The 27,760-nt window shown below is 40.7% G+C and overlaps 1 protein-coding gene across 5 annotated transcripts in view; it reads left to right on the forward strand.

The window, feature by feature from the left end:
* NELL1 (neural EGFL like 1) overlaps nt 1–27,760 on the forward strand; it is a 361,894-nt gene that overhangs the window by 319,775 nt on the left and 14,359 nt on the right. For 3 of the 5 annotated variants that reach the window (XM_033150888.1, XM_033150879.1, XM_033150869.1), the window contains 3 exons: nt 2,611–2,751; nt 4,275–4,415; nt 24,433–24,626. In XM_033150888.1, the coding sequence (XP_033006779.1) occupies nt 2,611–2,751; nt 4,275–4,415; nt 24,433–24,626 (476 nt within the window). The remainder of the gene's footprint in view (nt 1–2,610; nt 2,752–4,274; nt 4,416–24,432; nt 24,627–27,760) is intronic. The other 2 variants (XM_033150907.1, XM_033150898.1) reach the window with 1 other exon arrangement.

Here is a 27,760-nt window from a genome sequence, read left to right on the forward strand (position 1 = left end):
ACCAGTCCCTGACAACAGAGCTCAATCCCCACCACCACCACAAAAAGCTAAAAAAAACCGGGCCAATTGTCATTCATCTGGAGTCTTTGTCTTGTGTGCTTACTGCTGTTGCATATGGAGCCTGCAATGAGAACTATGATGATGATGCACAGATTTCACCAATAAGCCCTCTTTTCTGTTGCAGTTTTTATCTATAGGAACTAAAGGTCCTTGAATCCAAGACTCATTCCTGTGGTCTGGGGATAAAGTAACATATGAACAAAATCACATGCCCCAGCCATGTGTAAACTGGCACTTAGACTGAAGTTGCTCTTAACATTGTCTCTTTGGATAGAAGTAATTCCCAGTGAATGAAAATAGCTCTCTCTTTTTCTTAAATGAAAGACACTAATTTATTATTGGTGATACACCCTGCAGTGATCCTGCAAATCATCCAAGTGAGGATTTTGTAATAGTTCTAGCTAAACAGAAGATTCAGCCATTTTTCTCTGTGTACAGCCTCAAAAATTTTACAGCCTCTTAATTACTTGAAGGTTAACATAAAATTAATTTGATAATTTTAAACGTTGCCTTCCAAAACATACAGCATAAAATCTCAGAGGAGACTATCTTCCAGGTGCAATAATAATCTGCCAAATTTATTATAGATTATGAGCTCTGTATCAGCACCACATTGCAGAAGAACTGGAGGGTGGGAACCTTTGTAAAAGCAACACATGTTTATTGGAGTACTTAGGGAGATCTGACTTGCCAATTTAAAAATAAAAAGTATGCTCTTATTTGCTTCATTGCATCTACAGCTGCTCACACACTTGCTGTTAAAATATATTTGCCTCTTTTGTCATACAGTCATACCTCGGGTTGCGAATGTGATCCGTGCGGAAGGCACGTTCACAACCCACAGCGTTCGAAACCCGCAGTGCCGTGTCTGCGCACACACGTGATGCGATTCATCACTTCGGCGCATGTGCATGATGTCATTTTGTGATTCTGCGCATGCACAAGCGCCGAAACCCGGAAGTAACCTGTTCCGGTACTTCCAGGTTCGACGCGGTGCGTAACCCGAAAACACGCAACACGCAGCTTTTGCAACCCGAGAAATGACTGTATTCTCTAACTTGTCCTGATACAATGTTTTTGAAATTACAAGTCAGAGTAGAAACCTGAGTTATCAAGAAAGCAGGAAATTTGGTATTTTCAACCATTAAAATATGACCCATGTCTATGTTGAAAGTATTTAGAGATGTGCAGCTAACAGACAACTATAGAATTCCCTTTTTATGCATGTTTGCCAGAGTTTAGGGGATCCTTTAGACACCAAGCAGGAAGACTAGGACACATAAATGCATTTTGGATCCTACAGGATCCCATCACATCTATATTTGTAATTCATTTTTACTTATTTAAGATATCTTATGCTGCTTTATCACATCTCTAAGCAGTTTACAAAATAAAATATTAAAAACAAAAATAGCAGGTTTTTTTTTTTTTTGCTTTTTACTGTTAAATGGTGTTTCATGAATTTGTATGCTATTTGATAGGTTTTGGTTCTGCGTTCTTTATGTTTTGCGTTCTTTATTTTGGAAGATGTGCATTTCCTCCCTCTGGGTTAGATTTGGAACTGTAGGAGGAATGAGTCACTTCGCTATCCCCTCTTGCCACTTCTTTTGAAAAGCCAAGGTTGCTCTTAGCCTGGCATCTTTGTTAGAACTTTATTAGCTTTAATGCCAGGGTTGAAGTTGATAAGGGACAATTAAAATTTTGTATTTACATTTTATGGACCCATCAAACACAAAACGCCCTCTTCACCTGCTGAATGAATGAACACCGTCAGATCTGAGATGATGGATTGATTACCTATTGATGGTAGAGAATGTGAAAGGAAGGTGATCATGTACTGATTGGGTAAATGTTGTATTAGTGCTTGCTAGTACAGTGGCACATCGGTTTACGAACTTAATCCCTTCGGGAAGTCCGTTCTTAAACCAAAACCATTCTTAAACCGAGGCACACTTTCCCTAACGAGGCCTCCGTCACCGGTGCCCTTCCACCATTCGGCTTCTGTTCTTAGACTGAGGTAAAGTTCTCAAACCAAGACACTTTCCAGTTTTGCAGAGTGTGTAAACCGAAACGTTCTTAAACAGGACTGTTCTTAAACCGAGGTACCACTGTACACTTATACATGTTTGGGTGATGCCAGAGTCATTGCTTGATTCAGGGCATTTTGCTTCCCTGCAGCAGTGTATTACTTTGGTGGTTGGGAGAGGTCAAATATTAAAAACAAAATCATAAACAACTTATACTATAGGCTACAGCAGCGGTGGTGAACCTGTGGTCCTCCAGATGCTGCTAGGCAACAACCCTGGTGGAACTTAACCTGCATTTGTTTTAAAGAATGTAAATGTTTAGTCCTCAGGATTGCAGAGAGTGAACTTAGGATAAGGGATGGTGAAATTCCAGTGTGCTGCTGATAGGTTGCCCACCCATTCATTAAAATATGTATTATATTTGTTTCTTTATCTCTAGAAGAGTGTGTGTGTTTAAGTATCACAAATGTTGGTGTCAAAGGAAATTAATATCCTGGCTGGCTTGTGTTTTTCTCTGAGGCAGATATTGATGAGTGTGCAGAGGGCATCATTGAATGTCACAACCATTCACGCTGTGTTAACCTCCCAGGGTGGTACCACTGTGAGTGCAGAAGCGGTTTCCATGACAATGGAACCTATTCACTTTCCGGGGAGTCCTGTGTTGGTAAGCAAAGAACAGCAGAGAACTCCCATCATCAATATTGGCCATGCTGACTGGAGAACATGGGAGTTGGGAGTCCAGCATCTGAAGGACCACAAGTTCCCCATCTATGTTATAGAGGCTGAACAGGCATTAAAATAACAACAACTACTGATTAAGGACAATTTTGCTAGAAATTAGGCTCACTACACTATACAGTACTACACCTAAAAAAAACCCCAAAATCAATACTGAACATCTATCTTTGCTGCCGGACTATTACTCTAGCAGCTAAAATTTGGCCAAAAGAGTACTAATTTTCTTATCCTGCCCAGCTATATTAACTGTGCTGCAGTTTGTGAAATGGCAACAAGGTAACATTTTCAGTTTTTCTCTTTCTCTCTCTCCACTGCCCCCTTTTCCCATTTAGGTGCAGAAATTCAAAGTGATACCTATTGTTCTCCAGACTGAATTCAGGGTCTCATAATATTTACCTCATAGACAAAGTAAAATCTGAATTCCTACCTTCACACTATCTCAACTACTGAGCATTAAAACCCCCAAATGACACTTTTGCATGGCCAAATCTATCAAGAGACAGCCCCAGGGACCAAGGGACTTTGCAACTCTCCCATGAGCCCAGGCTTGCTTTGTCAGTTGGAACTAAAAAAAAAAAATGGAGGTGGGAAGGTGCCTGACCACCCCTGGAGAGGACTGTCTCTCCTGAAGATCTTCTGGAGCTCTCCCCATCAATCTGTTTAAATTCCTTGGTTCGGTCTAATGGATCTGTTTTGCAGCATGAGAATTGCAGAAGAGATTTAAATGGCTGAACCCAGGAAAAACTGGTGGGAGAAAACGAAACACATGCACACACCCTCAGAAGGTCCCCTTTTTCATTGAGGGGGTGGGGTGAGGAGATAAGCAGCAATTAACTCCCCCCTGCAAATCTGCATATTCTAACAAAGGTCTGACTTTAAATTCACAGAGTTTGCACATTCATTTCAATCATTACCATAATCATAGCTTTCCATTTTGGTACATATTTAATCTAATTCTTCAACCTATGAACCAACTGCTTCTACACAAAACTAAGAAGCAGTTTCTTAGTTGATTTTTTTTTAAAAAAATCCTACTTAAACGTTTAATTGCACTTCCAAATCCTGATAGTAATTAACAATATATGTAGATAAGGGGATTAATGAGTTTAAAACAAGGCATTTCTTTTTCTGCTGTGTTAAAAGAGATTGGCAACTGGCTGTCACCAAAGCGCTTTTTCTTTGTGGCCCCTTGATTAAAACCCTGGTGGAACTTAACCTGCATTTGTTTTAAAGAATGTAAATGTTTAGTCCTCAGGATTGCAGAGAGTGAACTTAGGATAAGGGATGGTGAAATTCCAGTGTGCTGCTGATAGGTTGCCCACCCATTCATTAAAATATGTATTATATTTGTTTCTTTATCTCTAGAAGAGTGTGTGTGTTTAAGTATCACAAATGTTGGTGTCAAAGGAAATTAATATCCTGGCTGGCTTGTGTTTTTCTCTGAGGCAGATATTGATGAGTGTGCAGAGGGCATCATTGAATGTCACAACCATTCACGCTGTGTTAACCTCCCAGGGTGGTACCACTGTGAGTGCAGAAGCGGTTTCCATGACAATGGAACCTATTCACTTTCCGGGGAGTCCTGTGTTGGTAAGCAAAGAACAGCAGAGAAGTTATGTTATTGTTCTGCATGGTATCATATCCTTACTATTAGGAACAGCCTATCATGTCCAAAGACAACATTTAACGCTAAACTTAGGATGTAACCAACCATTTGTTTAAGCTCAGCACTGTTCTGTGTAATATAATTTAAATATTATTACAAGAGAGATGAACCATCAAATCTCTGAATGTAATACAGAAAATGTGCATTTAGAGGTCATATTGCTGATTTGCTTCTCTCAGCTATACTCGGTAGGTCACTTAAGACAAAACAGGCCCTATCTATGTTTCTTTGTGCTGCAAAATCTATAGGATGTAAAGCATTAACTTACAAATCTTTTAAAAGTTTCCAGCACACTAATTTCGCAACACATTGTAAGTCAGCATCCCCCCCTCCACTGACCACATTTGGAATTTTGTTTAATTTTACCTTTATTTGTTAACTCTCGGCACATTTTGTGTAGTTTATCTTAAAGTGGCCAAACGCACAGTTATCTTTTGTTTCAGTTGACAGAGAACACTTGATTCTTCTGTTGCCTTTGTGAGGAAAAAAAAAATTAAGAAAAATGGGTGATTGTGTGGATATGGAACAAAAATCAGGCCCAGCCAGAAGCAGATAGGTGTGTTGAACGGTCATTGATGGACGCAGAGAGAGGCAAAACTGCCCCCCCCCCGGCTCCTAAGGCTGAGCTTGTTTACAGAAGTTCAGGTGTTTGCTAGTTTTAGAGGTCAGGGAACAACAGAACAGAGGTGGCTGCTGGTGCCAATAGCTCAAATTTAATTATGAAGGGTTTGGAAAAGGTTCACTACTCCAGTTAGTACCTGATTTGCTTGTGTGCGTATTGGAGAGAGAATTGGGGGACACACGTGTTGTATATGTGGTATGAGTTTTATTTATTTAAGCTATTTCTATATTACTTAATTACAGTTGTTCCTAAGTGGTGTACAGTAGGCGTAACCAATGCAGTAGAGACAAAAATGGTTGAAAACTAGCTATAAGAACAGAAATGACGCCTGCTGAAATAAAAAGCTGTTCACTAGGCTCTGGGTGTCCAACTGTGTCTCATCTCACCCGGAAGGGAGTCCCACAAAGTTAGGGCAGGGCCACAATACTCAACATGTGGCTCCTGGTGGATACGAGCCATGCATCAGAGCCACGGGGGACCGGTGACTGTGGCTTCCCCCCCTCCCAAGGACGTCAGTAATCAGGCAGGGATATAAGGAACTGGGTGGTCTTTAATGTGTTCTAGACCCAAGCTGTTAAGAGCCTTGTAAATTAATGCAAGAAACTTCAAACCTGGTGTGGGAGCATATGGATACAATTTTTAAGGTTATGTGGTGGCCAGAGCCTGTCTCCCTCAACAGTCTTTTCACAGCATTTTGCATCAGCCGGAGCTTTCAGACAGGGCCCAAAGATAGCACCACATAAAGCATGTTGTTATAACTGAGTTGTGAGGTTGTCAATCATGTGTGCTGATAATGTGTGAGTGAGATAGATTGTGTAATATGTGGTGTGTGTGTGGTGTGTGTGTGAGAGAGAGAGAGAGAGGTGTGGATATAGTGGGTAGCTGTGCTGTATACAGGAAGGTGATGCGATTCCATATTTGTTGTGTGTTTCTTACATTTATCTGTGGCTGAGCTTGATTTTTCTTAACCTCCCTGCATGTTAAGTTATTTCCTGAACTTTTTGTTCATAGCACATTTTCACATCAAGCATGCAAATGCTGACTGGGATATGTGCCACCTGTTTTTGTGAAGACCGAGTAAGTAATGGAGGAAGAACGACATCCTTCTTGGGTTTTGCTCAGGACTGTTAGCAAAGTCACTTAAACAGCAAAAGGAGGTAAAAAGGGGAGAGGCAGCTGGCTCTTAGAGGGAGAGCGGGGAGAGGTATTGCCTAACAACAGCTTCCCTGCCCTCTTGTAGAAGAAAGCTGTCTCTAAGAGGCTGTTGTTTCCAGCAGGTATTTACATCTGCATTAGGCCCTGCTGAGGCTGTCAGCAATCTGCCTGAGTGGCTGTAGCTGTTCAGGACACGCCCCAAACCAGCCTGCCTATGGTGCTGGAGAGGGGAGACTATAAGGTTGTTTTGCTTGGGGGAGAGGTTGTATTCAGGGTTCAATGAAGGTGAGTGCTCACCCTCTTTTATTGGGCATGGTTTTGTGGGTATTATTGTTTGTGTTTTTCTCTGGAGGAGGGTGTTGTGTTTTCTTCTAGGCGATTTTTAGGGCAAGAGGCTGGATAAGTAGTCTCCAATTGCCACAAAAATGCCGGGACCTTCACAAAAACCCTTAAGCCATCATGGCTTCTCGCTCTGCCATGCAGCCCCAAATTTCCCACCACAAGCCTTTCCTCCCCCACACCCTCAAAAAACCTCAAATATTTCTCCACCTTTTCATTCCTTGCTCCCTCCATCACCTGGCCAGGGAAAGAGAGAAGCAGTAACCTACTTTGGGTTCTCATTTGCACACTCTTAAAAGCTGGTGGGGAGGGTCTGTTCTGTGTCCAAACCTAGGTTCCAGCCCAGTTTCTTTGCATTGCTGCCTTGTCTTTCATTGCCAGTTTCATTTGGGAACATCAAGTGTCACCTGTGTGTGTAGTGGGTGTTTCCTTTTTGGCTCCTGCTTTGAGAGAGATGCAGAAAGCTTTTGGTTAAGATGAGATGTCTGCCGTTTATGAACACTGTGTGTACATTGAGGCTTTAAGTGGATTCAGGTCAGAGGTTAGCAACCTCTGGCCCATGGGCTGGATGCAGCCCACGAAGGCCGTTTTACCGGCCCACGAGCTGCTCGGCAATCCCCCTGTGCACAGTGCGGGGACTTGCTGAGCGGCACCAGAAATTGTGTCTGTGCACACACAGATACTGAAAACCACGTCTGCACATGTCCAGATTCCAAAAATCGCTTGTGCGCAGGCACGATTTTCGGTGTCTGGGCATGCACAGAAGCGATTTCTGGTGCCACAGACATGCGCAGACGCGATTTCCGGCATCGCGCTGCGCATGTCTGGCCCACGGACGCTCTCCATGTGCTTGATCCGCCCATGGCCAGATAACCTTGCCGACACCTGATTCAGATAAATTGAGTGTTAACAGTCTGTGACTGCTATGAGGAAAAACAAAACCAGAAATCAGCTTAGCTCCTGTCAGAACATATAAAAATGTGTCCAGATATGGCTGGAAAGGCATCCTGTCTGAAACTTTGGAGTATAGACAATACTGAACTAGATAAACTGATTCAGGATAAGACAACTTCTTGTGTTTCAAACCAGTATTTGCGATTTCTGTTTTCAAAAGCAATCTGGCGTCTCCATTGCTGTTCTGATCCCCACAGTTTTGGACAATCTAGTGCCTTATTTTGCATTTAAGCCTGGACATTAGAAACATTGCAATCCAGTTAGCACTTTTAATTGTAAGTGCTAACCACCTAGCACTTCATATGGAGAACTATTAGGGTGTTTCTTGCCTCCCTCCTGGTATAATGTAGTTCCAAAAAACAAAAACAGAACACACAGAGAGAGGGAGAGAGAGAGATCATATAAGTTGAAAGGGGCCTTGTTGAGCCATTAGCCCAATCCTGTGCTTGACAAGAGAAATCCAGAGCTAGAGGATCTCAAGAGATTCTTTGTTTGGAAACCTCCACCATGGCTTCAAGTTACACGAAAAGAAATTGTGACAAAACATCTGGAAGAACTTGTTGGCAGTAAGAGCTGTCCAACATTGGAACAGACTCCCTCACGAGGTGGTGCTCTCCTTCCTTGGTTTTTAAGCAGAGGTTGGATGGCTATCTGTCTTTGTATAGTATAGTTAAGATTCCTGCATCACAGGGGTTGGATTAGATGATGCTTGGGGTCCCATCCAACTCTACAATTCTATTATTCTAGGTAGTTGGTTCCAATGCTGAACTGCTCTTACAACCAAGAAATTTCTCCTGATGTTTAACTGAAATCTACCCTGCTGTAGCTTAATCCCGGCAGGTTTAGTTCTGACCTTTGGGGCAACTCAGGACAAGTCTTTGCTCTATTTTGGGTGAGAGCCCTTCAGGTGTTTGACAAGTGCTGTCATGCACATGCACTGAGCCTTTTAAATGAATGAGGAACAAATCTGGAAATTGCAGTATCGTTTTTCAGCCATACGGAAATGTCTGCATGTTAATATTCAGCAGAAGAATAGGACAGGTTTTATACATCTCTACTAGTAATGTTGCGTACATATCCGTCAACCAAAGCTAGACCAGTAAAAGATACTTTAGTTATGCTGTAATTTTAAAGAGTTTAAGACAGCTGCCTGAATGGAATTTAACCACTGTACTTTTTAAAATATTGGTAAGAATGCAGTGCGAGATTCTCTCAAATGCAAAGAAAAGGGCTACAACTGGCATGTCAAAACAGGATTTTAGAAGGCTTAGTAACCAATCACCACTAATTTTTTTGTGTAGTTTTCTGGCTTGAAGTGATGGTTGCTATGAGGCAACATATGCCCAATAAATCCTCAGCAGTGGATTTCACACGAATGATTATGTCAAAAATGATGAATTTCACAGTATTTCACGGCTTTAATAGATAATACTCCACATGAAAGTCATTCATACTTAAAGTCATTATTGGATGTTTCAAATTTTGCCAGGTTATTATGTTGCAAACCACGGTAATGGAAATAACCCAATAAGGACCCTCAGGGTTCTGAGTTTATAATGGATCCTCCATTACTTCTGCCCTTATCAGGATTACTAAACAAAATTACCACTGTTCAAAAATAGCAGTCACAAATTTAATATACATATATGCAGACTCGGGAACAACTTGTTTCATTCATTTCTGTGGTGCTAAAGTTGGCACCAGTGATTTCACCCCATTATTGTTGTTGTTTATCATAGTAAAGTGATATTGTGAAAGAATTCTTATGCACTAAGGGGGAGAATCACCTTCCGGTGTCTGCCAGTATGGTACTGATCTCAATTCAGGGTGTAGCCCTTAACAGTTCAGGACCCAGGTACAGCATCTTCCCCCAGTACCAATCACCCAGGGTTCTACGCTGTGCAACAGACAATCAGCTCATAGTTACACCCTTGGCTGAGGTGAGGAGAGTGTGGACCCAAGGGAGAACTTTTCCTGTGGTGGCTTCCCACTTGTGGAAAACAGCATGGTGTAGTGGTTAAGAGCGGTAGACTCGTAATCTGGTGAACTGGGTTCGCTTCCCCACTCCTCCACATGCAGCTGCTGGGTGACCTTGGGCTAGTCATACTTCCCTCTGAAGTCTCTCAGCCTCACTCATTTCACAGAGTGTTTGTTGTGGGGGGAAACAAAATAAAAAATAAAAAAAATCCTTCCAGTAGCACCTTAGAGACCAACTAAGTTTGTTCTTGGTATGAGCTTTTGTGTGCGTGCACACTTCTGAAGAAAATGTCCCCATGGTTGAATTGCTTAAATATAAATTGATGATTTATTTGCTCATTCAGGCCCTTAGATGATGATTTGCAGAAGAGCTAGTGTTATGCACCCTGTGGTCTCTTTAGTTGTTTTGCCGCTCTCTTAAATAATTTTAAACATAAGAATGGTATTTGAATATTAATCTGTTTTATCATTGTAAGCCACCTTGAGCTCCTAAGGGAGAAAGGGTGGGGTAAGAATTGTATATATTAAAAAATAAGTTTTCCACCTCAGAGTGCCCTTGAACTACAGAAAGCAGAAGACCTTTACAGTGGTACCTCGGGTTACAGATGCTTCGGGTTACAGACACTTCAGGTTACAGACTTTGCTAACCCAGAAACAGTACCTCAGGTTAAGAACTTAGCTTTAGGATGAGAACAGAAATTGCGCAGTGGCGGCAGTGGGAGGCCCCATTAGCTAAAGTGGTGCCTCAGGTTAAGAACAGTTTCAGGTTAAGAACAGACCTCCAGAACGAATTAAGTTCTTAACCCGAGGTACCACTGTATCAGGATATATCTAGGACAATGTACTTTTTATCTTGTTTTAAAAAATGCTGCAGACAAGCCTTAATATCCTGCACAATATGTAGAATTTGTTCCTATTGAGCTTTGGTTCATATGTGAAAAGGGTACTTTTCAATATCATATGGGTGGCAAACCCCCGGCCTAGCCCCACAAGCCTTTCTTCCAGCCCACCAGTCCCCAGCCCATTTTCTGCTGGTGGTGAATGACACATCTCTTCTCTTGTTCTTGCCACCATTGTTAGGAAATAGAAGTGCTCTGATGGGATCTGATGCATCCTGCCAGGAAGGTGATTTTCCTCTCTATCACAACATTGATAGATGTGAAGGAAAATAATTCCCCCTCCACTATAGAACGCACTGATGGGGAGGAAAATCACATCTCTTTCCACCTGTCTTCTACCTCCCTTTTCAGCAAAGTTTGTGCTGTTGTCTGTTGTATTCTGGTGCATCCATGGGGGCTCTGTGTGGGTGAATGTGCAGTCATGTCTGATGTGTGGGGGGAATGTGTACTTTATTTGTGTGGTTTGTGCACAAGGCCATCGGATAAGCATGTCTACTTCTTTTGGCCACTCTCCCTGTAGTAGGCTATGCTAGGAAGGGCTGCAGCTCTTAGGCTTATAAAATAGCCATTCCTGATATACTAAAAAGAACTCTTTCTCTGAATGCTGGTCCATATGTAGCCAAAATGGTGCCATTCATATGGAAGAGGAAAGTCTTGGCAGGCTTCAGGAAGGTCAAAGCTTTGTATAAGTACATTTTTGTAAAGGGGGAACAAAAACCTAATAGAGGAAGGAAGCAAAAAACAATCCAGTGAGTATTGAACATGCTTAGTGGTCATGGACTGCTATCCATCTGAGAAACTGAATGGGAGGAGGAAAATAGTTGATAATTCTGGAAGAGGTCATGTTTGGGTGGCTGGAACTCTGAACAGGAACAACCCACACAGCAACATTTTCTTGTTGTTTTATTATTTTCAAAACCCACTGCCCTCATTTTGACCTGCCAACCGATGTGGAAGTTCACAAGGTTAGACACTGTTGTCCAGGTGTAAGACGTAAATGGAATATGAAATTAATGGGGTTATTTTAATTAAATATCATTGCTGAGCCATCTGCTGTTGCAGTCCGGTGCCAAAAGATTAAACCAGTTTTTACTTTCTATATAAACTGGTCTCCAACAGGCTTTAATTTTTAGAAACAGTTGCAGCTATGTAATACTGAAGCAGATTGTAATGTTTTAAAAGTACTTCAGTCAATTTCTTTTTAAATGTGACTAAAGGGATTGCTCACTGATTGCTTGTAATAGTTTCACTGGCTTCAGAAATAACTATAGAAGTAAAATATGAATATAGTGAACAGATCTTGTCTAATCATATATAACTTTACAATTCTGAAAATTATCAGCTGATTGAAGGCTCATAAAAATGAATGGGAAGTTAGCACTCAGGTGCTTGGAGGGTTCCATAGACGCTCCAGAGTACTTCACAATCATACATGAGGAATACATTGTGGAGCAAAATCATAATGAGTTGCATATCAAGCCTTTCTCTGGATTAGTAGTTTACTGCAATTCAATTTGAACAGCATGACAGAAAACAGTAACTTGATCTGCACTAAAAAATGTCTGGCATTGTAGCTTACCAAAACCGACACCACTTTGAAGTTCCACACATCTTCCCATTCCTAACTCTAAAGATGGGAAGAACCACTTGGTTGTGCTCCCAAAAGTATGAAAACATCTTAGGATAAGTTAAACCCACTCTTCAGAATTCCCAGATGAAACCCAGAATGGAACCAATGAGATGTAGCGTAGCCTGGTGAGGTCCCTGGAATTCACTAGATTGTAATGTGTGACAAACTTTAGCCCGCTGATGGACCCATGGCATCATTGATGTAGCGTAGCAGCTGAGGTTTTCATATTTCAGGCCCTACTTTATAAGAGAACTCTAACACAATGTGTGATTTAATGATTCAGGATTCCTAATTAACCAGGACGAAAAATGACCTGGATATTTTAGTTTAATTTTACAAGGAAAGGGGCATTATCCCCCTTGCCTGGCCTATTTGTTACATTTTAGTTTAGCCAAGGTCTGTTCCTGGACTAAAGTGGTTCCACTCTGTGGGTTAAACCACAGAGCCTAGACTTGCTGATCAGAAGGTCGGTGGTTCAAATCCCCACGACAGGGTGAGCTCCCGTTGCTGGGTCCCAGCACGTCGAAGTGCAAGTAGATAAATAGGTACTGCTCCGGCGGGAAGGTAAACGGCGTTTCCGTGTGCTGCTCTGGTTCGCCAGAAGCGGCTTTGTCATGCTGGCCACATGACCTGGAAGCTGTACACCAGCTCCCTCGGTCAGTAACGCGAGATGAGCGCCGCAAGCCCAGAGTCATCCTCAACTGGACCTAATGGTCAGGGGTCCCTTTACCTTTAATTATATGATGACTGCAACCTTTGGATTTAGTGCCAACTCTATGCATATGTGTTTGGAATGAAGATGGATATAACTCTTTAAGAGTGATAAGAATGTGTGGCAAGTGTTCCCACTCAGTTCATTGCCAGCATCCAAAGAAATCAGCAGCAAACACGTCTCACTCTGCAATTCAGCAGAGCAGTTTTGCACTGTGTGCATGAGAGTAAGTCTAGCACAGATCCCACCTGTCCCCCTGCACAACCTGCCACTATCCATGCTGTTCTGGAAAGTTGTTGTTGTTGTTGTTGTTGTCGTCGTCATTAAATTTCTCAGATGCTTTATCTTGCCCAGGGCAACCCAAAACAACTTACAACCAAACAGACAATAAACCCACATAAAAATACAATAAAACCAAGAGGGAAGAGAAATACCGTATATACTCGAGTATAAGTCGACCCAAATATAAGCCGATGCACCTTATTTCCCTACAAAAATGTGGGAAAGCTTATTGACTCAAGTATAAGCCGGTTCATCTTTGCCACTGTGGTAGAGGAGGAACGAGCAGCCCAAAGCAGCCCTCTGGGCTGCTCCTTCCTCTTCCTCCTTTGCTGCTGTGGAGCTCACCCCGTTGCAGGGTTTCGAACCGCCATTCTTCTGATCGGCAAGCCCTAGGGCTCTGTGGTTTAACCTACAGTGCAATGTTCCCTTGTGTTATACAGAGAAGGCTGGGATCCTGTCCTGTTTAAGCAGGAGCCAGGGAAAGTGAGCACCTGTGGGGTTTTAATACTTCCTTAACTGATAGGCTTTCTGCCTTCTGGGGTCTAAAGTTTGCATTTATGTGAGCAGTTCAGGAATGGAACAAGCTGCCTGGGGAGAGTAAAGAACCACCGTTCTTGTACACATCTTAAGGAATGGTTGACTTGAGTATAAGCCGAGGGCAGCTTTTAAAGCACAAAAAGTGTGCTGAAAAACTAGGCTTATACTCAAGTATATACGGTACATTTAAAACATCCAAGCTACTTCTAAAAGGCCAAAGATCATTAAAGGCCAAAGACCTGGATATAAAGGAAAGTTTTTGCCTGGTGGCTAAAGATATATAATGATGGTGACAGGCAAGCCTCCCTGGGGAGAGCATTCCACAAATAGGGAGCCACTGCAGAAAAGGCCCGTTTTCATGTTGCCACCTTCTTGTGGAGGAGACACATGAAGAAGGGCCTCAGATGATGATTGCAAGGTCCGGGTTAGTTTATCAGGGGAGAGGTGGCCCTTGAGGTATTACCACCCTGACCCATTTAAGTTCCTCTCACAATCCTCTCACACAGAATTGGGGCAGGGGCTGCATCAGAAGGAGAAACTGGCCAGCATTATCATCCTTTCCCTTCAAAATGGTGGATGCCTCAGCTTGATTGGCCATAACATACAAGTGATCAATTTGCCAGACTTTATAAGGTACAAGGTAAACAATCTCAATTATTTTCCATTGCATTGTGTGTATGTGCTACTTTATAACTATTTATATTCTATATTCTATGTATTAACAAAAACACATTTTGCTAGCTTTCTGATTGGAATCTTTTAAAAAATTATTTAACTTTAATGCACTGCAAAATATCATCTGTAAGTAAACAGAGCAGGGAACTCTTAAAAATGCATCCAATTCTTTTAAAGTACAGTTCTGCTCTTTAAAAAACCAGCTTGAAACAGTGTACCAACCATATTTCAAAAAAAAATATCTTATGGCTTTGGATATTCTAAAGTTCAGCAGTATTAAATGTTAACATAGTACATGTTTCACAGTTTCACTAAAACCACACTATTGCTTTTTAGATGTGCTACTAGCTTTCATTTTAAAAACTAGGAAATAAATTGCATGTTAAATGGCAAGTTGCCTGTGAAGAATGATTTGTCAAAGCAGTGTTTATAGCTTTAACTTGTGCATATGTTGGTTGCAAGCCTAGCATACATTTGTTACATCTGATTATATTGTAATGGCTTAATGTACCATTGAAGTTGAAATTAGCACTCTTGTAGTTATTTCTTCTTCCTTCTTTGTGACAGTTATCATGTTTTCTCACCCTGACAGGATAACTCTTAGAACTGTGTTATGTGTGAAAAGTCCTGCAAAAATAGATGTCCACTAAATGCAGAATAACTCTTGATGAAGTTTGGTGCCACAGGAACATTTTAAGTGTCGGGGAAACAAAGTAAATGAACTTGCAGTGGTTGCTTTCATTGTTCTCTGCCTTCTGCTGCAATTATAATGAAGCAGAGAGGTAAATTACTCAGAGAAGAGAAGTAATTAAGCAAAAGGGAGGGGAGAAAGTGGCACCTCTCTGAAAAACTGTGTTCTGCTTCTGGCATTTTAATGAGTCAGTTTTATAAAACGATACAGTATAAACAAAAACGTGTAAATAGGATTTGGGCTTGGACGTCTGTCAACTTCTTACCAATGAATGCTAAGAGATGATAGGAGTTGTAGTCCATCAACATCTGGGTGACCAGTTTCTACACCCCTGACTTAGAATGCACAAGTATGTGCACGTGAACACAGCTTAATCTTTGTAGCCCCAACTACAAGCTAACTCTGTTAGCATCCATCCCTTGCTACCCACCTCTCACTCCTCTTCCCACTCATTCTTGTTTAGTTACAAAACTCTGTGAAATGCAGTACATACCATATTGCGCAGTCATGCACAACTCAAACAATTCACTGGAAAGGCAGCATATAAATATTGTAAAATAACCAGGGGCTACTGCCCTGGCTTACATTGCTGGCCTACACATCAACCCAAGTTCCAAACCCCTTTATATAAATTGCCAAACACCCCACCCCCTCACAGCTCAGCCCAGTCCCAAGAGCTCTGTGTTAGTGTCATCAGTGGCTATGGGGAGGAGAATTAAAAGGAGCGGTAGTCGATGAAGGAGGCCTATTCCCTGCTGAGGCAGCTCTCCAGCCAGTCCTACTTTGCTGACGCTTCTTCCTCCATAGCCTCTGACACGGCTGAAGCCAAAACAGCAGCCTTGGTGACAGGTGCACAGTAGCGGCTGAGCAATATGGCTGCTGGGAGTTGCCCTGGCCCTTCCTGGCTGTTCATCTGAGCACATCACTCAGCGCTTGCACCACTTACTTCCTCTCTTCATTGGAGGTTTTTAAGCAGAGGTTGGATGGCCATCTGCCATGGATGTTTTAGTTGAGATTCCTACATTGCAAGGGGGTTGGACTAGATGACCCTCGGGGTACCTTCCAAAATGTTTGATTCTATGACTTGCCTACCAGCCTGTTTCCTCTGCCTGCCTACTGCTTTTTCTTTGCATTGAAATTGACGTGGCTGCCTCTCTTAAAGATATAGAAATAAAATGAAATATACAGTAATAACACCAAATAAATAACAATAAAAATAGCAACTGGTACTTTCCCATCAAATACTAAGAGCAAATGTCCAGTCTGTCTAAAAGAAGCTAGAAACATTAAGGTAAATGAATCAGAATAGTTTTTTACAGATAGATGTACATATTGCTTTCCCAGAAAAGAAATGCTAGGGTCATATTTATCATGCAGCTTTGCTGGATTTCATATACTGGTAGTTGATATTGTTAAATCTTCGCATCAAAATGTAGTATATCTACTTTAGAAATCTGGATAGTCCGAGAGCTATTTCCTTCAAGAGTGACCATGAATCTGCTAAAAATAGAGGTTTAAATATAACATACTGTTCACACAATAAATCACAAATTCATTGACTATCAAGTCTGCAGATGTCATTCCTTGGCATAATCTTGATATAATCAATTTATCAATATATAGTCATCAAATCTGAGAAGGGAATTCTCTCTTGCAACTGATGCCATACGGTGCTATAGGGAAAACTGTCTGGCACTCCATAAAAATTGCACTTCTGAATCAGCCATTTCATTTTTATATAACATATTTTATATACCTCTAAGATGTTTTAAAAATATATAATGAAACACTAAAATTCTCAGTAGGAATCAGTTGAAAACAAAGTATTCAGAAGATATGAGAAAAACCAAATTGAAGATCTTCCTGCCTATTGTCCACTCCTTCTGCCCACTATTGGTCAGATTTTTGAATGGTATTGTGGCAATATCAACTGTGTGATAGGTACTGAATATATTACAAAATTGCATGTTTATTATAAGCATATATTTTTGGTTGTGCCGTAGATTGAGAATCTACTTGGGGGATCTTGGGATGGGGAGGAACTAGTTGCTGATAAAGAGTTGAAAACTGAGACAGTTGCAGAGGTTTAGAAGAGAGAACAATGGGAAGGGAGATAGGTAGATTGGGTTTAGATGGAAAGGCATATTGTTTACGGTAGATTTAAAAGACATAGTTTTGATGATGTAACTCAGTGAAGGCTTGTTGTCCATTTCTGCACATGTATGATTGCTGCTTTCTAATGACTGGATGATGAAGTTAACTGTAACAAACTCTGCTACAGTGGAACAGTTTAGGACAAATGAAAAATATGTATTTTTAAATAGATGCTGGAAATGATAGTTCTTACACCAGGATGTTTTGAATTTTTATTGGGTTTATTTATTTTACCTCATAAAATTCATACACCCCTTGGCTGTAAAAAACAACTACAACCTCACAGCAGCTTACAGTAAAACAGTAAGATTACCAGTAAAAAAATAGTTTTAAACAGCTATTTTAAGCATTTAAAAGTGGTTTCTTTTAAAAAAATATCACTTGGAATATGTTATGTCCTCTCACGCCTGGCAGATATGTGAAATTCTGCAACAACCTTACTTTGAGTCATTATGACTACATTCTCAAATGCACAGGGTAGATATAGATTCTGAGCAGTAGGAGCATGTGAGGAGTAGCAGGCCGGATTGGGGCCAGTGAAGTGCTCCGCCTGAATCCACTACCAACCCATTAGCAGTAACTCAGTGAAGGCTTGTTGCCCATTTCTGCACACATATGATTGCTGCTTTCTCATGGCTGGATCCTGCACCACTCTGGTTACATTTGAATAACTGAATCACACATGGGTTTGCTAGGACCATTTAGAAGTACTTCCATGTGTTTAATCCTTCGGTCTTTCATAAACTAACATGGGTGTATGTCTCATTGAACTAAAGAGAACTTTCATCTGAGTAGACATGCATAGGATTGTGTTGTCAGTAATCTAAACTGGAGCTGAGCTGAGTTTTGTGCATTTCAGTTTTCATGAGGAAATTTGCATTTTTGACAAGCAAGAAACTGTCTGAATAGAGATGCAAATTACATCAAAATCAGAAGTATTTCATTACTTTTCATCCATGTCTTGGACACCAAGTCCTGGACACAATCTTTAATCAAGCTACATGTCAGTAGAAATTATCCATTGTGATGCTGAACACACTTTGCTTGTTCAGGTGATTTCAGTGGAGCTCTTCTCGTGAATAAATTGATTTAAGATTCATGCCAAGAAGAGGAAGAAAAATATTCAGTTTACCTAAGATGTGTTTATATCAATTTTTCCTAATTGCAAGTGCAATTAACATTATGTGCTTTTCTTACTCTTCGTTTACCGTTTGAAAAATGGAAGAATTTTTCAGTTTAAATGCGTCTCTCTCTGTTCTAAAGCCATTTTGGTACCACACAGACTATGTGCACTTCATTGAGAAGAAGCCCTAACAAACACAACAAAACTTACCTCCAAGTAATACAATCTTTCATAAGGCCTCTCTCTTTTCAGAGCGTGGTTTTTTTTATGCAACTGAGTAAGGCAAGGCTCTTTCTGTTTGTTCTGGTTCTCCGATAAATGCAGTAAGTAAAAATAAATGTAGCAGTTTTTAAATAAAAAACTATTTTTAAAAATTAAAAATATGATTTTCAGAGATTTAAGGAAGCATATGATAAAATGTAATCAAACAAAATGCAGCAACAAAAAAAAACCCAGAATAAAACCTCCTCCACTGAGAACCGGTTGGCACCCCTTAGAGAAGCCTCTTGTTAAAAGCTGGTGGGTGAGGCATGGCCATTTGTTGAGACATCTTTGCAGCTTCCATCTAGTCTTTGACTCCTGATCAAGGGCAGACTTTGGTAATATGGCGCCCTGAGGACAAATTCTGGTGTGCCCCCTATTTATTTTCATGCCCTCCTCTCTTGCCATCCTTTCTGTGCATGCTCTCAAGTGCACTGCATCATAGTTGCGGCAACTCAATCACCTGCCTGACTGGGCCCTAACTTTGAGTAGGAACCCGTATAAATATAGGTGTTGTTATTGTTGTTATTTTGCACCCCCTGTGCAGGGGATCTACCCTAAATGTGGCACTGTCCTGATGCTGTTCTTGAATTGTCTAGGTGTGCCTTTGCTGTTCTGCCCCTGCAGCCTGACCTGTACCATTGTTAGCCTTGAATAAAGCTTTCTTCCCAGTCACACGTTAAGTGCCTCGGTTGTAGTGTTTGGGGTGGGAACCAGGACACCCAAGAAAAAAGACCAACTGAAAATGGAACGGCCTATATTTCACTTCATTCTGCAAATCTATGGTGTAATTGTACTTGGAATATTGCGCACAGTTCTAGCCTCATAACCTAAAGAGGGTTGATTTAGAGCCGAAAAGTGTTTAAAAAGGGCAACCAAAATGATCAGTGGTGTGGAGCAACTCTCCTTTGGGGAAAGGTTACATTTGAGGCCTTTTAGTTTAGGGGAAAAGGCAAAGTGGAGGGACTTGATAGATGTGTATAGGGTTATGCAGGGGTAGATAAAGTAGAAAAGAATAAGCTTTTCTCCCTCCCTCATAATACTTAGCCCCATCTAATGAAGCTGAATTTTGAGAGATTCTGTCAAGACAAAAGAAAGCGCTTCTTCACAAAACACATAGTACTTCACCATCACAAGATGTGCTAATGGTTTTAGAAGGATATTACCCAAATTCATGGCAGTTGAGGCTATCTATCATTACTAGCCATGATGGCCGTGCACTCCTTCCAGTGTCAGAGACAGTATATCTCTGAACACCAGTTTGTGGGAATCACAAGTAAAGTGATCCTTCAAATGGCTCACAAATGCAATCATTCCGCCAGTTTGAAGAGGAGGAGGAGGAGGAGGAGGAGGAGGAGATTAGGGTCAACTACAGTTCCTATGATTCTGATAGGGAATGATGCATTTGAGCATATTTTAAAACCTTCCTTTCCACTTCAGCAGTAAGGCAAGCTAGGCAAAGACCTGCTTAGTGAGCAGAGCTCTGCTTGCCTCTGATTACAGGCTGCTGTCACGAGCAAGGGGAATGCATTACTTAACTTGCATTATCTGAAGTGTGCATGCACACAAATGCTCATACCAAGAACAAACTTAGTTGGTCTCTAAGGTGCTACTGGAAGGATTTTTTGATTTTATATTTTGTTTTGGGGTAAATGACCAAGCTTTGTGGTAGTGTTGGGGATCCTTACCATGGTAATGGCTCTGAATGGAGAAGGATTAAAAGCAGGGCCCCATTTAAGGACTACAATGGAAGGGTGAGACTATAAGGAAAAAAAGAAAATCCTCAAGTAGACCATACCCAGTTCGTTTTGGACTTTCTGCTTCATAATTAGCTCCTTAAATTGTGTCATGAAGCTAACTAATAATGCTTCATGTATACGTTTAAAATATTTGCCTTGTTTAGTAGTCTTAATGGAATGGATGCCACTTTTCTGAGCCTTGTATTTTGATTACTGGCCGATATTAAATAACAAACACAATAACATAAGAAACTTTAATTTGCATTAGGATCCTAAACGGAGTTATGACAAGGTGTTGGGCTTTTCACTTTATTATTTGTTCATTGGCAAGGTTTGCTGCTTTTGGCAGTGCTGTTTATGAGCTCTCAGCATGAAGTATTTGGGGGTATGTAAATAGGATGCCTCTTCTCCTTTGGTTATATGTATAATAGATTACGTTGGGTTTTGCAGTGCAAACAGGTCTGTTGTACTGAGAATATGAATAATGTTGGTTTCCATAATTGCCAACATCTGGCTTCTCATAAATCTGTTAAATTGCACGGAAGTAGAATTAGAGTCTGTGTTGCAAGTAAAGCCATTACATAGAACTTCATAGGCAATATGCCCCCATGCTCATCTGTGAAATTCTTTTAGTTTTGAACTGTAAAATCTACGCCTCTAATCTATTCTTTAGCCCTGATTCACATGTTTTGCATGGTGTAGAATGAAACCTTAACATAGCAAAGGAAAACATTATTTTGCATCTTTTGAATGCGAAAACACCCAGCATGGCAGGAAAAGGACCCCTGACCATTAGGTCCAGTCGCGGACAACTCTGGGGTTGCATGCTCATCTCGCTTTACTGGCCGAGGGAGCCGGTGTACAGCTTCCGGGTCATGTGGCCAGCATGACTAAGCTGCTTCTGGCGAACCAGAGCAGCGCACGGAAATGCCGTTTACCTTCCTGCCAGAGCGGTACCTATTTTATCTACTTGCACTTTGACGTGCTTTCGAACTGCTAGGTTGGCAGGAGCAGGGACTGAGCAACGAGAGCTCACCCCGTTGCGGGGATATGAACTGCCGACCTTCTGATCAGCAAGCCCTAGGCCAGCCTTTCTTAACCTTGGGTCCCCAGATGTTTTTTGGCCTACACCTCCCATCATTCCTGACCACTGGTCCTGCTACCTAGGGATCATGGAAGTTGTGGACCAAAAACATCTAGGGACCCAAGGTTGAGAAAGGCTGCCCTAGCAGGCTCTGTGGTTTAGACCACAGCGCCACCCGCGTAGTGACATTTTTAACCAGAAGTATAAGTGAAAGCCTACTGAAAAGAGAAACGATGAGAAGAAAGTTAAGGTAACTAGTTTGTATTTTCCCATAAGCTGGAACACAGTACATGGTATTTGGTTTGAAGGTACTACACCACCTTTTCATTACCTATAGTGCTCCTTTCAAGTTGCATTCCTTATTACATGGAAAATCAAGAAAAAACTAATAAATAATGTGCACATTAATAGTCCTTGAAGATGGCCATATTGTGGCTATTTATTTTGTCAGATTGAAGCAGCAAAATGATCATTGCAAGAGGTCTTCTAGGGAAGGAGAACTGTCTAATGGGAACATTATTGTAAACTGAGACTCAAACTATGCGTATTAAGCAGAGCATTGTGATGTATATGTGTGTGCAGCCTGGGGGAGGTTGCATTTAAACAGAAAACTAGACACAGAGAGGCTTTTAAACCCTTTTCCCTCCCGTCTTTTCCCAACCAGAAGTAGACCTTCCTTTGTGGCTCTTTTTCTTTTCCAGGGGTGGGGAGGGAACATGAAACATAATTAAGGGAGAAGCACTTAAGGAGCTTGCAGTGAATTTAACCCTATTATTGATGCCTGGAGTGCACAATTGATATATTCAACAACATTCTAATGGACGATGGAATCGCTGCTTGCCAGTTGTGTTGTAAATTGCACATTCCATACTGCATGTAATCTTTTAAATCTTAGTGAAAAGAAAATCTTTTGCTATGCTAATATATGGTAAGATTATATATATATATATATATATATATATATATATATATATATATATATATATATATATATAAACACACACACACACAGAACACACAGAATAGGAAGTCTATTGTAGCTAAAAATAGATTTGTGCAAATGGGGCTCATATGTTTTGCCGCTTTTCTGCGGTATTTAATTAACATTGCCACGTCTCTAAGAGGAAATGAACCAGTAATTTTTGTTTGCTGCTTAAATGTCTACATGCAAACTTTTGAGCTTCTCAATGAGCTCCAGTGAAACAAATAGGACAATCCAAAGGGGTAGGCAGAGGGGAACAAAGGGGGACTAACTCCCTTTTCCTATGTCCTTCCTGATAGCGCAGAAGGTGAGATGGTGCTTTCCTATTTTCCTGTTCTAAGTGGTTGTTGCTATTTTGTTTGTTTGTTTTGGTTCTGGGGGTTTCTTTGTTTTTGAGAAACTTTTCCCTCACAAAAAAATTAAAAGGAGTGCAATAAATTATGCCAGTTTAGAATAGATCTGCAACCTTGCCTGGAACACCCCTTGTGAGCACCTCCTTTTTGCTGTTGTTCAGTGTTGGAAAGGAACCTTCTGCAGGAACCTTTCCACAACCTTCAACACCTCCCTCTCCAAAGGTGGACTTTTCTCTTCTCCTCCCTTAGGGAGATCTGATGGGTCCTAGGGTCTCAGGGCAGATATGACTGCAATCCAAGACAAAATAAACTGTGAGCTAAAAAAAGAACACAGTGTAAGTGATATTGTTGAGCTTCTTAATCCCCCATCCTCAAAGGCTCTTTTTTAACCTACAGGTAGGGTCACAATTCTGTCTTCTATGCAGCTTTTAGTTAAATATATTGTTGTATCTTATTATTATGCTTCTCCATTGTTGGTGTAGTTTGCACTTCCTCAGCTAAAATATGTGTGTGTTAATGACTGGATGATCCCTGAACTAAAAATCTTTTCAACTTCATGAGTTCTTCTCATCATATAAAGAGACAATATCATCTCTGCTCATTTCCTCAATTGGCCTACCGGTACAAAGTACACTAACTTTGAAAGTTGTAAACAGGGCTGTTGTTGTAGAGTTACTATTGTGAATGACTCTTGTCTAGAGAGCAAGTGCTACTTTGCTAATGCTCTGTAATTAGATCCACACTACAGTAATTTGTCTGTGCCACTTGAATACAAGCCCAGAATAGAGAGACATTAGAAATACGTTTTGCTCTGGATTCCTTTGGGGTTAGAATAAGTGCTTCTACCCAAGAAATATGAGGTGGATTTTCTCTGTTTCACATTTATTGCTACTAACCTAAATTTCAGCTTGAGAGGACTGTCTTATTTCTGCTAAAGACAGGTGTTTTATTTCATCTGTAATAGGAACTGGTTCATATAGTATCTTAGCAGTCTCTCTTACGTATGAACAGTATAGCGTTGCAGGAGTAAAACATGTAAGAGACTAAGTAGGCATATTTAATTGCTCATGTGAGTGGTTTCCTTGTGTCAGCAGTACAGCATTGGAGAAAAGAAGTCTCTGGAATTAGATTATTTGTGATAAAATAATATAACCCTTACTTAAAAAAAAACAACAACACACTTAAGGCCAAATTGCTTGAAGGTTTATTCATGACACTTTCCCTTTCCTCCAGAATGTATGTCTGGCTTTTATTTTTTCATGCCCTGCTTCTAATGCGGGAAAACCCTATGACTGCTATTAGCATGGAAGTGTATTTGCTCATGCAAAAGCTTACTTATGTCCTTACTACTTCCTTTTCCTGAACACATCCAAGAATAGCCTGCTACTTAGGAGCAATTTACTCCTACTCAGTATATATATATATATATACTGGTCCCCCTCCATTAAAAAAACAAAAACCCAACAACCATCATTGTCTTACGCCCTTGAGAGGCACATAATCTCTTAACCATTAAGCATCTAGGAAGTGTTATAATAATGCAAGAACAGAAGTTTCTAAAAGTTGTTTCTTATTTCTTTTACTTGGCTATGATTCAACTTGAGAAATAACCTTGTTAAAAAAATCATTTTAAGAGTGTGGGTGTAGAAAGTATATATCCTCTTAGCAAAGCAGGCCTACAGATCCAGTCTCAAGTAACTACTTTAATGTTCCCAAAGAACTATGGATCACACAACTTGCTGAAGTCCAATAAACTCTTCTGTATTGTGCAGATATTGATGAATGTGCCTTGAGGACTCACACTTGCTGGAATGACTCCGCCTGTGTGAACCTGGCAGGAGGATTTGATTGCCTCTGTCCATCTGGACCATCCTGCACTGGTGACTGCACACATGAAGGAGGCTTGAAACGGAATGGCCAGGTATGGACACTGAAGAAAGACAGGTGTTCTGTTTGCTCTTGTAAGGTAAGTTCCTGTTTGATTTTTTTTTACTCTTTTAATAATCCAATTTCTTCTTTTCCTTGTGCATTTTTTAAAATAAGAAACCCATTTTAAAAGAACTAAATCCATGTCAGACTGCAGGCTGAATTCTTCCAAAATCACCTGGGCTCCTCCTGGAGAGTTGTAATCTGAATTAATCTTTTCTTGTTTCCTAAAAATGAAAAGAAAAAGTAAATTCACTCTAGCAAGCAGGTTTGCATCCATGCAAAACTGGTATGAGAAAACAACAAGTCAACTTATCCTGGTCTATACAACTCTTCTATTTATGAAACTGTGAGGAAAAACTTCAATGCCCAGGGACAGTTGTAGGTGACTGAAAAGATGGAACACTGCTGGATGCTAAAAATTACATTTAAGGGAAACCTTTCCCCGTATGATAGATAGCCCTCACTCATACTTTTCATTCATACCTTTCAAACCAAAGTGCCCTCACCACCAAAGGTTTGTATGGTGGCAGCAACACACACAGCATTTATAGTTCATTAGCATTCAGGGCATTGTTGCAGGAATCCATAAAACCCTGTAAGGTAAATCATTACTATAATCACTAAAATCATCCAGTGAGCTTGTTGCAGAGATGGAATTTGGACTGGGAATTTCCTAGTTCACAATTGTGCTACATTAGCCCTCATAGCGAATTATGTTTGAGACTCTAAACGTCAAACGTAGTGAATTTGTGAAATACGAAATTTACTTGGAATATTTATATCAGCAATATTTGCAACAGAAGCAGTCTCCACTACTCTCCTGTTGTATTGCAGTTTGGAACACTGGGGATAATAGGATCCCATCTTCAAGCAACATTTTAACAATATTTATAATGCAGTCGGACACAGGTGGCGTTGTAGTCTAAACCACAGAGCCTAGGGCTTGCCAATCAGAAGGACGGCGGTTTGAATCCCCGTAAAGGGGTGAGCTCCCGTTGTTCGGTCCCAGCTCCTGTCCACCTAGCAATTCGAAAGCATGTCAAGTGCAAGTAGATAAATAGGTATCGCTCGGACAGGAAGGTAAATGGTGTTTCCATGCGCTGCTCTGGTTCGCCAGAAGCGGCTTAGTCATGCTGGCCACATGACCTGGAAAAACTGTCTGCGGACAAATGCTAGCTCCCTTGGCGTATAGAGCGAGATGAGCGTGCAACCCCAGAGTCGCATGCGACTGGACCTAACGGTCAGAGGTACCTTTACCTTTATGATGCAATCATGCATGCAAAATATGGTTTTATAAGACTACTTTTCCTCTTTCCAAAAGCATTACCTGAAAATTTAGTAGGAACCTTGCATTCTTGCAACAGGAACTGCTGGTGGCAAAAATGGCTCAGTAAACTTATTTATTTCATAAAATTTATACACCACTTGAAAACTTCAAAGTGGTTTACAAAAGAAAAAAAAACAGTAAAATCAAGGGGGGGAAATCACAGCCATACTTTAAAACATACAAAAGTCAAAATACTAAAACATATTAAAATTACCTCAACTTGTGTGCACGTCTCCGGAAAGACTGCTTCACAGTCAGGAAGAAGTTCTTGAGAATGATATCTTTTGAGGAACAAAATAGGGATGATAATAATATCTCAAAGAGCTACAATATTATCATTTGGTGGGAGCATTTCAGCTTTTCTGAGCATTCCAATCCTAGTGAAGGTATAGTATGACTATGCTAAGGCCAGCATATATTGTTTATGGGTCTTAATACAGTTTATTGCTAGTTAGTCAGGACTATTTATTAAAAGTTATTTTAATATTCTCTAACAATTGGCTCTAGTAAATTATGTATGAATTTTTCTACAGTGCCTTAATTGAAACAGAGTCTGGTATCTTTCACATAAAATAAAACCTCTTTCCATAAAATGTTCTGTTGAATGTACTCTTAGCTCACTGAAATAGCTAACAGAATCCTAATTGTCCAACACTGCTTCATATGTGAATACGGAATTAGATAGTCCACCCCTTGGCCAATGATACCCAATTCTGGCATAATGTGCCCAGGTTTGGACCATGTAAATACACCTTTTAAAAAATAATAATAATAATAATTCACAGATAAGTGAGGAAGGGATTACTGCAGCAATCCACCAGACATAATATTTCATCTAATCCTCTCTAAACATACTGGTATTTGTTCCAATGAATGAGGGCAAAATTTGCTAAAACATTAAAATTCTAACAGCTTAATTAGTTGAGTGCATTCATTACCCAAAGTAGCCTGAAGTAGATTTTCTCTGCTTTCTCAGAGTACATCCCTCAAGCCTTATGCGAATTATAACAGCGTTGGCGGAGCTGTGTTGTCTTTAATCCTGTTTTCTTTCTGCCCCCCCCCCCCACACGAATAAAGCAGCTTTACTGACTTACTAGTATGGAAGCTAGTGTTCCCTGAAAAGCGATTCCCAAGATAGACAGTGTGTGGGTGAAGACATGATTTAAATAGTGATGTACATATTTTCATCAGCTTGATTCAAAGTGGAACTCAACAAACCAAATTGCTTGGCCACCATATGTCTTACCTTTGTGTGCAAAAAATAACTGGTGCACAATATGCAAATGGAAGGAGCCCTTCCGTTTGCAGAAGAGTCTTTGGTCTGATGCAGACCTCTGCTGATGGAAAGCAGGAAAGGTGATCTTCAGATTCTTCCTTTGCTCTGTAGCCTCCCATATCACCTTCTAGGCAGTTCTGGGGTGTTCCCGAAACCACAGGAGCAGATTTTGAGAGGGCCAAGATTGCTGAAGGGGGAAAAGAAGGAATCAGCCAAAATTCCCTTCCTTCTGTTAGCAGCGGTACCCACTGCATCAAAAACTATTCCTTTAATATAACAGACAAACTATATTCCACTCTAAATATTTAGAAACGTACCATGTGTTTATTTTCCAAACCCAGTTGCAAATTTCGGCCCTATGACATAAGCAGCAGAACAAGAGTCTAAACATTCCCTCACACTCCTACCTGTGAACCTCCCCCCTAATACCTTGTCTGTCTGTTTTAACATACAGTGGTACCTCGGGTTACAGACGCTTCAGGTTACAGACTCTGCTAACCCAGAAATAGTACCTCGGGTTAAGAACTTTGCTTCAGGATGAGAACAGAAATCACGCGGCGGTAGTGGG

The sequence above is a fragment of the Lacerta agilis genome, chromosome 1 (genome assembly GCF_009819535.1).
Source record: "Lacerta agilis isolate rLacAgi1 chromosome 1, rLacAgi1.pri, whole genome shotgun sequence".
Lineage (NCBI taxonomy): Eukaryota > Metazoa > Chordata > Lepidosauria > Squamata > Lacertidae > Lacerta > Lacerta agilis.